General features: G+C 34.0%; 1 protein-coding gene across 2 annotated transcripts; it reads right to left on the bottom strand.

Annotated features, from left to right (window-relative positions):
* Nucleotides 1-4,251: 4,251 nt before the first annotated feature.
* Nucleotides 4,252-12,365, bottom strand: LOC11425600 (nucleoprotein TPR). Of its 2 annotated transcripts, none has more exons than XM_039827421.1 (9): nucleotides 11,861-12,365; nucleotides 10,108-10,305; nucleotides 9,867-9,989; nucleotides 9,604-9,641; nucleotides 9,362-9,521; nucleotides 6,224-8,983; nucleotides 6,024-6,149; nucleotides 5,726-5,862; nucleotides 4,252-4,724 (listed from the first exon to the last, which is right to left on the bottom strand). In XM_039827421.1, the coding sequence occupies exons 1-9, from the start codon at nucleotides 11,939-11,941 to the stop codon at nucleotides 4,487-4,489; spliced, it is 3,861 nt and encodes a 1,286-aa protein (XP_039683355.1). In that variant the 5' UTR covers nucleotides 11,942-12,365; the 3' UTR covers nucleotides 4,252-4,486. The 2 variants fall into 2 exon arrangements, with proteins under 2 accessions (XP_039683355.1, XP_003590443.2); XM_003590395.4 differs by having other exon boundaries at nucleotides 6,024-6,146; nucleotides 11,861-12,360.

Below are 12,365 nucleotides of genomic sequence, written 5' to 3'. Positions count from 1 at the left end.
ATGAGACTCCACGTTCTTAAAACTTATCCAGTTACGACAAATTGCATTCGCTACAGACACGGTTCCACTTGATCTCGCAAAAGTTCATCTTAAACATTTAATGAAAACCGATTGATTGTAGGATAGTACGTTATCGTGGTGGTTTTCCGGGGGGGGGGGTACTTGGATGGTATCCCTATCAACAAGATCCAGAAGAGGCGAAAGACGATTAACCAAAGAAATCTTTGGAACAATAGAGAGCTTCACGAGGGTGAAAGCTTTTTGGGGGTGGAAATGATTTGGGGTCGAAAGAGATTCATGAGATAATATAATTTTTGGGTAAACGTGATTTGGGGCCGAAAGCGGTTTAGAGTTGAAAGCATTGATTGACATAGTGAAAATGTTTGAAAAGCAAGGCGAGGCGATTGCAACATGATGGAAACAAATATGGGAGGCGCTATACATCATTCCCCTTCAAATCCTAAAAGAGGGAAGGAGGGCGCAACCGGAGGAAAATGGTCAAGATACTAAAATGTATCTTGAGGGCACATGTTAGCATTTCTCTTATAATATTATAAAAACATCTCTTAAAAAAAATTAGAATTTTTTAACAAAACATGAATTAAATATCATTTTTTATGTTTTTAGCACTTAAAAATTCATATTTAATTTATGTTTGGTTAAAGTATTCTAATTTATTTTTGGCTCCCCTTATAAAGTTCTAAACATTTATACAAAAAATCATTCAAAAATTTAAAGGGTATACATATCCTAACTTAAAAGTAGAGATTAAAAGTTTGACGAAAAACAAGCAAAAGTTGAAGGAAAAACTTAAGAGGATTAACACGAAAAGTTTGAATATTTATAGGAACAAAAAATATATTTAACCTTTATGAAGTAGTAAATTAGTCTTTTAAATTAAAGTAAAGAAAGTCACTTAATTTTATTTATACAGCAAAATATATTTTTAGTATTCAATTATCAAAATCAATGAAAGAACGATTAAGAATAATTTTTTTTAAACATATTTAGAAAATTAATAATTTTGATTTAAAATAAAATAACATTAAGATTTGTATTAAATCAATTTATTTCATCAACCAACAGATCTGACATACCCATGAGTTGTCTATCATGAAAACTTTACGGATTTAAAAACCATCAAACATCTCAAGTTTTGAAGAAGATAAACAAATTTCTCTTTGAAATAAGGATAATTTTTTGTTGGGATTGATTCTTTTAGGAATTGGAATGGTAGGGAGTAAGGGGCACAATTTTATCCATCAAATTCAAATTCATTGAATCCAAATCCATTGATTGATTAATCCATCTATCAGACTAAAAGTTTGTCAATCAATTGGTTTGTATCCGAATTCAAAGGATATGTTCAAGGTCGTCATAACTTAGTTTAAACGGTCGTGAGAAATCTAACATCTAGGGTGATAAGAATCTTTTTATCACAAATTCACCATTGTCTAACATCTCTGAGGTAAAGACTAGTCAATCATGTCATATGCTTTACTGATGTCTAACTTTAATGCAACACTTTTCTCATTACCGCTCTTTTTTGTCTTCATATAGGGAACCAACTTGATGGCAACTAAAGCATTATCCTTAGTAAAAAAAAAAAAAAAAACTAAAACATTATCCAGAATGGATTTACAAGGCACAAAAGTTGATTGAGAGTCGGCAATGCATTTGTGTAACACTTTCTTCAGAAGGTTTGCGGACTTCTGATATTAAGTTGTAGAGAACATTACACAATGATATGGGTCTCCAATCTTTCATAGTTTTTTCTCTCTCTACCTTTTGAGATTAAAGCTATAATTATGGGGTTCAAGGAAAGAGGAAATTGTCCTTCATTCAACCACTGACAACACTCATCATAAATATCATCTCTACACACAGACCAAAAGTGTTGATAGAACCCAGGATTGAAACCATCAGGTCCCGGACATTTGTCAGGCTGCATATAAAACATTTCTTCTTTAAACTCTTCTATAAAAAACGGAGTTGTTAACTGATCATTGTCTTCATTATCGATGACCAGATTTAACAGATTGACGACTGGAGAACGAACACTTTCATTTCCTTCGAACAGTTCTTCAAATAATTCTTCGCAATGGAGCACATCCCCCTCTCATATATTATATGAATTCCTTCATTAGTTTCAAGAGAAATTATATGGTAACTTTCTTCCTAGATGTGGCTGCAGCATGAAAAAACTTCATATTCAGGTCTGCATCCGGAGACCAGTGTGTTTTTGCTCACTATCTCTAGTACATATCATCCTGAACAAGCATATGATTAAGTTTTTTCCTCAAATTTTCGAACTGGACTTCATCCTGAATTCCACTAACATCACTGCTTCTTCCCAACTGCGATTCTGATATTCTTCAATATCAATCTGAAGTTTGTTAAATGGGTTTTACTCCAATGCATTAGTTCCTCTCACACACTGATAATTTATTCATGACATTATTACCCGCACTCCCGAGCCAGCTATTCTGAACCACCTCATCCAAACCTTCTTCCATTCTCCAAGCATTCTTAAATATAAAAGATCTTTTAATTCTATGCGGTTGTTCCACCGGTGTTCTATCCAACAAAATAGGAAAATGATGAGAGGATGGAGCAACAAGATTTTTCAATTTGGCATTTGGAAACATCTACATCCAAGTATTGTTGGCTAATGCCGTGTCTAATTTCTCTTCAAGTGCATGAGGAGTACCCAAACTTTTGAACCAAGTGTATGGATAACCCTCCATATGAACATCAACTAGGCTAGCATCTTGAACAATTTGTCTGAATCCCCTAATAAGCCAGTTAGGTTGGATAGCTTTTTTGTTTTCCAAACCTCGGCCGTTACAACATACAACTCATTGTTCTCGGCAAACCTGATTAACCAATCTATAATTGTGAAATTAAAAAGTCACATCATATTTTATTTTATTTAATTATAAAATTAATTGTCTTAATGGTAAAAACTACATAAAATTTGTTTCACTTGTGCACCATCAAAATTATCTCTTCCCTAAAGTGGTTCAGGTGAAGAACGTAAAGAATGACTAATTTTATGTGTGCTAGGCAGACGCCGTTGAATATTTTAACCTTTGAAAACATGAAGTTGTTTTATTGAGTACACGTATTTTGCTTGCAGCCGTTCAGTGTCAAACTTTCACATAACTTTTATAATTTTATACTGTGAGTGACATTTCATAATCTTGGCTACAACAACAGCATCATCATCGATCAATATTATTTGCTCTGCCACATTTTAGATCAAAGCTTTGTAATCTATTTGCTTGCGTAAAGATTGCTTTCTCATCAAAAGGATTATTAGTCTTTGAAGGGCATTTTGAGACAAGTCTTTATGTAATTAATTAATTTGGGGACGGAGAAAGACTATCATCTCATAAGTCAAAAATAAGTGGTTTCATTGTGGAATAAGGTTTGTCTAAAAGCAATATTGTCTGTGATACATTAAGCACATCAGATTGTGCTAGCCTTTAAATTTTTTGCAAGACATTATTTAAAAAAAAATAAAAAATTAGGTATCCAACTTATGAACTAATTAATTGGAGGCCAATCTCACCATCTACTTGTGATATCTCATTTAAAACGAGAGTAAAACTCGGTATAGACTAATCTTATTTTATAAGACATTAGTGGGTAACATTACATGACTTAATTATATTAATCGGACATGTGGTTTATATGGCTTAATTAACGATTTTTTTTTTTTTTTTTTTTTTTTTTTTTTTTTTTATAAAAGTGAGTTCATTTTGAAATAAGACAACTTTTTGAAAATAGTATAAAATAAAAAAAAACTATTCATTTAATATACTTTCTTTTATAATTGAAGTCTATTTTGCGACAATAGACTTCCGTCAAAACAATTGTATTATTTTATGGCACATGATGAGAGATGTGAGTGATGCCGACAAAATTCGTCATCCTCATTTAACAAGATCAGCCATGATAAATATACATTTTTTATTTTTCTACATTCATTCAACATCTTATTTTTTCTCAATATTTTTTTTCTATCACATCACCAAATTATCACATATATACATGAGATGAAATATTTGGGGGTCTCGCATAAGTGCTAATATTTGATATTGGGTTGGGATGTCGAGTTTGAACGTCTCATGAGAATCAGAAAACATTTAGTTAGTTCGATATAGTGAAGATGATATAGCTCCATGGATGGAGGGATGCCAGATAAAGTGTACAAAATAAATAAAGTGCGCATAAAAGAGCTTAGTATGGCTGCAAGACAATCATAATATCATTTTCTTTGTTAATATCTACCTTTCAAAATTTCTGATATTTACGATGACCGTTATGGTTTCAGTATTACTCTTCTAACCAACGATCCCTTTCAAAAGTATAACTACTATACATCCTATAACAGATTTAAAACTATGTGGCACTTCAAATTCGTGTTATAAGGAACCTGAGATTTTCAGCATAAAATATTAAAACAAGACTGGTTATAGTTCTATGAGAGCCATCCTTTTTTGCTCTTAGCCACCCTGAGCTTCATTACAAGTTCTTCACGCTGAGATTCCACCTCTGCATATTTAAGGCTCATGTGGAAGTAACGATCCTGAATATCTCTCAACTCTTCCTCTAGTATTGATTTTGTACGTTCAAACTTTTCCTTTGTCACTTGTTCTTCTTCAACTATTGATTTTACTGGGCCATTTGCATGGTTGTTTCGGCCTTGAGATGATGACCTGCAGGATAAAAACACAAGAAATTTTATAACACATATGACTTTGTAGAGCAATAATGCATGACCTAAAATCAAAGGTATGATACAAATGACTTAAGCAGGATTTTTCTCTCTGATGTTTTGAATTCCTGCAATCCTGATTTATAGATTGATGCTGACCTAAACTAAAGGTATATCATGGATATACCTTGCTGCTTTATAATTGGCTTTAAATAGTTAGCAGCAGAGTTACCACAGATCTTCTGATATCCCTAAATGAATTATCCATGTGTACTTTGACTGTGTCGATCGAACTTAGTTCTAAACCCCACCAATTGCTAAAGAGAATAAAACACAAGCCTCACTAACAACCAACTGAACCAAATGAAAATCGGATCCTATAGTTGTATATGTAAAAAACACAATCATTTATGGAGGAACTAGACATTATTTGGTAGACTGGTCTTGGACATTGAGGGAAGACTGAAATCACAGCCTTTTTTTTTTTTCTTCCCAAGCTCCATTGTTAAGGCTCAAAAAAGTTCCTTTTGGATAAGTTTTTCTACTGGGGAAAGTATAAAACCATACTAAGATAATTAATCACAAATTTGGCATCATCGTTTGTAATTCACATTTTCTTTTACTTTTCAAACTTTTACATGGTGCTTTTACCTGATAACGATCGCTGCAAGCAAAATACCCCATAGCCTATTGGCTTAACCTTAAACATTCTGGACAGACATATATCTAATAAGCTAGAATTGTCAAAAGCAATTTCATACTTATAAATTTGTCCTAATTTGTACAACTACAAGTGTCTTAATATATTCCAATCTCAAACATCCTTTCTTTCAAGAGACTGGAAATATCCTCTTAAAGTGATTCAAAATAACCCACCTAGTGATAAAGGTTTTTGTTATTGTCTCAAAATAAAATAATAGCAGAAACAGAATAACGAGTCATACAAGCAGACCAAAAGCTTTTAGGTGTTTACTTTGAAGACATGCAATGTGATCCTCTGACCTGTTAAGTTGAACTTCATATATGTCAATGGCTTCTTTTGCTTTTTCTACTGCAGTCTCAAGCAATTGAGTCTTTGATACAGGTTCTACTTCAACTACATGAACATTTTCATCAAGAAGTCCATGCTCACTTTCCACCTGTGAAGAAAAAGGTGAGACAAACAAAAATATTTAATTTCCAGTTAGATTGCAATTATTTGACATGATCTCTTTGGGCCACAACACTGAAGCCACAAAATACACTTGGCAACCTTTGACAAGGAGGTAAAACAAAATAAGAAAAATTCAAAACATATCACCTCAGTCTGATGTTTCCTGCTGTTATAAGGGTCTTGTTGATCTTTCAGGATTTCTCTGTCATTCTTTAAAGATGGCTTTTTCCTATTGCTGCGAACTTGATTGGTATTCTTAATAATAGAATTCTGCTAAATGAAAGAAAGAACATATTAGTTGTCTCATCACAATGATAGCATGCAATTACTGAAAAAGAGATACTAACTTTTGAGGCCTTCTGATCATCATTAACAGGTTTCCTGTTTAGCTTTGAAACTTGATTTCGCTTTTGTTCCTTAATCAGTTTCAATTCTTCTTCAAGGGCCTGAGCTTTTTCCTGAAGCTTAGATTTTTCCTGGGCACATCTTGCGTCTCTTGCATTCAAGTCATTTTCCAACTGCATAAGCCTTTCTTCAAGGGATGTTCTAGTTCTCTTGCAGTGCTCCAATTCTGATGCAGCCTTCTCCAAGCTTGACATCTTTCGTTCAAATGATGTATTCTCTGCCTTCAGATCTTCACATAGTTCAGATTTCAAGCATAATGAGGCTTTTAGTCTCTCTTTCTCAGTATTGGAAGTGTTAAGCTCACTCTTGAGAGCCATAATCTCATTTTCAAATTGACATGTCTGCTGCAACTGAACCTTCGAATTTCTAGATTCATCCATGTATTGTTGTCTTTCATATTCAGTGTCTGTAAGTTTTGATTCAAGGGAATTAATAGTGCTTTTTAATTTCAGTTCTCTCGATTTGTAGTCCTCCACCAGCTCTGACAATTTTTCATGTTCAGCCATCAGCGTTTCCATTTTAAATTTGAAATCGGCAAGCTCAGTTGTTAGGTCTTTCAACTTCTGTTTATATTCAGTCTGCATCACATTTACCTCATTCTTCGACAAAATCACTTCAGATTGAACTTCTCCAAAAGCGAATTCCAATTTGGCTTTACCAGCACGTAATGTGGATACTTCAAGCAAAGCATTGGAAGCTATTCTCTCCTTTTCATCATAGGCTGCTGAAAGTTTCAGACTGAGATTCTCTATTTCTAGTTTAAGGTTCTGAATTTCCACAATCTTCTCCATTTGCATCTGATTCAATAAGCTTTGACCCTGATCCATATGTTTCCTATTTTCATCCAAAATACCATCCATCTCTGAGGTTAAATTCTTCTCTTTTGATGTAATCTCTTCCAGCATCAAAGCAAACTTCTTTTCTAGGAGTCCCACTCTTTCACAGTAATCATCAAATCTTTCACTTGATTCCCTCAACCTGGCTCCCATAAGGGAGCAATACTCCTCTAACTCCAACTTTTGCTGCCTCAAATATCCATTTAGCTTCTCAAATGAATCACATTCTTCTTCAAGATTTTCAATGGTAATTTGTAACTGCTGATTTTCTCCTCTGAGATATTCACATTCTTCTTGTGCTTCTGACCAATGAAATTGTGTTTCCTTTAGTTTTTGTTCCAAATCTTCTATGGAAGAATCCATCTCAGACTGCATCTCCGCAATCTTCTCTTGGAGCCTAGCAGATTGATTTTTAGCGTTCTCTAGTTCGACCTCAAGGTTTTCCATCTCAGATGTTTCATCAGTTAGTTCATTATTCAGATCTGTGATTCTGACTTCTTGTGCTGATTTAGAAGTCTCAAGCTCTCGAATCGAAATATGACCATCATTACTAATCTTCTTGGTGTTTTCCTCCGGGAGCATGTCTTCTGAATGAAATATTCTAAATAAATTGTTGCTTGCTACAGACTCGGAGCTAGAAAAAGATTGATCTTTGAATATATTTGACAAAAGATCTTTGGATGCACCTCCATCTTTTGAATCGGTCTTTGCTTCTTTCAGCTTGAATAGAAGCTCAAGGTTTTCGTTTGTCAGCTCATTACAGTCCATCTCAAGTTCCTGAACTTTCTCATTCAATACCTCGATTTGTTCCAAAAGATCTGCATCACCTACATTTCTTGACACAGTCTCTCCTCCATTGCAGGTTTCTGGGACAGAGTCTAACAGTCTTGCTTTCAAACTTGAGATTTCTTCCTCTTTAGCAGATAATTCGATTTCATATTCAATTTCAATATCTTGAAGTGTTTTTTTGTTTGGAATCTTTGCATGTTCAATGTCGTGAATTTTATTCTCCGATGCCTCTTCCAGTTTTTGCACCATAGCTAGCAGATTTTTCTTTGATTCTTCCAACTGTTCTATTTGTTGAATTAAGATCATGTTTCCTTCTTCACTTACCTGGAAAGATTTCTCGAGAGCACTGAGTTTTGAGGGTAATGATGAAAGGTTTTCTATCTCAAGTTTCTGCTGTTCTATGGTTTCTTCCAACTCCTGAAGAACAGAAACAAGCTCAACATTTGCTTCTTGGCTCTTCTTTAGTTGCAAAGACAAATTGGCATTGGATTCTTTCTGAAACTTTAATTCATCTTTTAGAGCGTTTTCAATTTCTGGAATACTTTCACCTTGAGATATTGAATCTTCCAAAGTTTTCTGTCTCACTATTGGATCTCCTGATGACAATGTTAATTGCTCAACTTCTTTTTTCAAATTATCACGTTCTACATATGCTGTTGAAAGGTCCATTTCCAGACCTTCCATCTTTTTGGATTGATCTGAGAATCCTGTCCTCAACATCTCCAAGTCCCCCAACAGCTTTCTGGCGTTCATCTCCCACATCTTTGCTTCTGCTCGTAACTCTTCACTTGTGTCTTCTGTAGCTTCAAGACTGTTATTAGAACCATTGGTCTTCTTGTAAGATGATGCACCGGTATCTTGCATATTTTGGGAATTGAACGATGAACGATTCGACTGAGAAGAGTTATTATTAACAGGGTAGTCGTAATGGGATACACTTTTCTGGGAACCGGTTGAATCTTGTCTTCCCGTCCGGCTCTGCCCATCACTCATGTATGTGGAGAAATTTCCCTTTCCTGTGGAGTCCTCAGCTGAGTTATAGCTGTAATTTGATACAGAACCAGGAAGACTTTCTGCCTGCAACCAAGGTACATAGTGTATTAGTGTTAGTATCATGATAAAGACAGACAGACTAACAGTGACACTACCATGGAGATGTGCAAGCTGATAGCTCTGCATAAAGAAATACTTCTTTTTTCTTAGACCCTGATTGAAGACAACTCTGTACATTGAATTACTTTAAGGACCTAAAGGATGAAATGCAGTTACCATCTCCACTCAAAATTATCCCAAAAAAGGTAGTGTTTGCATACATAAGGCTACAGGTGTTACTAACTGGATGCAATATAGTTATAGACACAGAATTATTATGTACCAATATGCATGCATGGACAGGAATTTTGAACCATATGTACAACAGAACACTGAAGATAAGGGAGAATGTTGCAATTTTACCATAGTCTCAACTTCTTCAGGTGATGATAAGGTAGAGTCCACATCACCAACAGAGGAAGATTCAACACTCTGATCAGATCCATTTGACTTGACAGTCACTTCATGATTATTTTCACTCATAGCCTTCAAATGAGAATTTGTTTCCCTTGATTCTTGATCCCTGAAAATTTGCAATTGATCACTATTTAATGTAAAAATAGACATTATAATTATTATATAAAAGATCACCCTTCACTACAAACCTGGGTTTTTTTCTTGGTGTAAGGCACTGCACTGTTACCTGCAAAATACATAACCACTGAATTTCAAACTCTGTTCAATGGCATTTTTCTGCAATAGCATTCCTACCTAAATACATATGTGTATATCTATCTATCTATCTGACTACACACATAAGACTATATTTTTAAGCACAAGGTCTTTTATTTTTCAGTGTAGTTTTCCCTCAAATTTGACAGAAAATGCCTTTTATGCACATAATACATAGCTCAGTAGTCTAACTCACATTCAAAACTGTCCCATGGTTGCACTTATTTAGCGGGATTGAAAGTGGAACAGCTGCATCTGAACTCGCATAGCTGGTCATACTAACTGTGGCCTCTCCCAGGATTCCAGATCTTAATGATCCCTGTTAAATGGTATCTTTTATTTAATTATCCAAGCGAAGTTATTTCAAACCGATAAGTTAACAGCAAAAGGACTGCAATGCATAATAGTAAAAGAAGCAGCAATAGTGATAGTAGTACCATCGCAACAATGAGCTTGAGAATACAATCATCAGTCTCCTTGGACAAATTATCTCTTGAAAACCATATAGATTCTGCAAAAACATCAGACCACTGACAACTTCCATTTCGCACCGTGACTTTGCTTGACTTTGCAATTGTTTTACCATTTTCTACAGAGACAACAGAAACAAACAGTTTGTCCCACCCCTTTGGTACCTGCTAACATTAGAATTCAATTAGTATTTGATATTTTACACAATCAGCCCTTTATTTTTGTAGCCACACAAAATTTCATTTCAAACATAAAAGCATTTGGATTGTGCAGTTCTAAAACAAAATTTAAGCCTAGGCTTTGAATTGGTCTATTTGAGCTTATCTACTCACACAAAGAACCTATGAGACGATAAGAACGTTTGGATAAATAGCTTATTTGCAGCTTATAGCATAAGTACATATCATGATAAGCGTTTATGTATAAGGTATTTCTACAGCAAAAGATAAAATAAATTTAAATTAGTTTCGTATAAGTTATTTTTGTAAACTATCTTGAAGAACTTACGAAAGTAAGTTGAAAACAGCTTATGAACAATGTCATAAGTTGTTTCCTTAAGTTCTTCCAACAAGTCTCACAAAACTTATGCCAATAGATAAGCTCAAATCAGTCAATCCAAACAAGCTTTACTCCCTCCGTTTTTAAATATAAGCAAAATTGACTTTTTAGGTTCATTCATTTAATGATGTATGTGGTCTACATTATGAGACACATACATCATTAAATGAATGAACCTAAACAGTCAATTTTGCTTATATTTAAAGACAGAGGGATTATATGGGAAGAGCTTATGGAAACAGCTTATGACATGTCCATAAGTTATTTTCAGCTGATTCCTGATAGCTTATGATACGAGGTTATAGACAGTTTGACTTTTGACTTTATCATATATTATATAAAAAAAGTTTGACTTTTGACTTCTGACTTTATTATGTATAAGCTATTTCTACAACAACAGATAAAATAAATTTAAATTATTTTCGTATAATTTATAAGTTATCTTCATTAAATATCTTGAAGAACTTATGAAAATAAGCTGAAAAAACTTATGAACAATGTCATAAGTCGTTTTCTTAAGTTCTTCCAAAAAGTCTCACAAAACTTATGCGGTTATGCCAATAGATAAGCTGAAATGAGTCAATCCAAACAAGCTTTATACGGGAGAGCTTATGGAAAAAGCTTATGACATGTCCATAAGTTATTTTCAGCTGATTCTCGTAAGCTCTCCAAGACTCTCCAGATAGCTTATATAAAATCAGTTTGACTTTGTAATTTATTATAGAAATAATTTATATACATAAAAGCACTTATATGTGAATTGATTATGCAATAATACCTTTTAATATTTAACCATTTAAACGCAAGTAACTTTATGATTTGGTTCTGTTCTATTATATTTTAGTCCTTATAACTGAATATGCATGAAGCATTGGTCTGCATTCCATAAAAAAAAAAATGCTAATGCAGCTATATTCATAACAAAACACCATGATCCGAAATCCGAACCTTCGATTTCATAAAAGTTCAATTGAAGCACGTTACAACTCAATGTAAACTGTAATTCCTCTATTCCAAACTCAGCACTCGATGTTTTTCATTTCTAATTTCCAAATTATGATCGGTTACATAATCAAAATAACACCACCGTTCATTGATTAACGTAAAGCAAAATTACGAAGAACTAGACGAAATTGAAATTGAAAAGGTGAAAGAAGTAACCTGAAGTGCTTTGAGATGAGAAATTCTGAACTCAATTCTGTCACTTGATTTCGCAGACCTATGCTTATGAAGCTTAAACATTCTTTCTTTCTGAAAACTTTCTCTTCACACTTCACACGGTGTTAATTCTTCTCTGTGAAAATGAGTGTGCATTGAGTTCTACGTTGATCACATTCACGATTTTGATCATCTTCTCCACAACCACCATCACCAACTGTTAGAGAGAGAGAGAGAGAGAGAGTTAGCTAAATGGTCATTGTTGTGAAGGGTGTTGTTATTTTATTGTTCCTTCAAACTATCGCGGGAGAGAGAAACACAAACAAACAGAAAGTGGCACGAGAAAGATACAACGACAGATAATAAAGGAAGTGTGATCGGTATTATACGCAACTGCATAGACTAATCACTCAACTCCAGCCGGATTCAATATTTTTTTAATTTTACTGTTTTGTGTGTTTGTGCATCCATAACATAACATAACCATAAGAATGAACAGTGTAGTGTT

This window comes from Medicago truncatula, chromosome 1 (assembly GCF_003473485.1).
Source record: "Medicago truncatula cultivar Jemalong A17 chromosome 1, MtrunA17r5.0-ANR, whole genome shotgun sequence".
In the NCBI taxonomy this organism is placed as follows: Eukaryota; Viridiplantae; Streptophyta; class Magnoliopsida; order Fabales; family Fabaceae; genus Medicago; species Medicago truncatula.
Note: the sequence above shows the minus strand (reverse complement) of the source record. Positions and strands in the feature narration are given on the sequence as shown.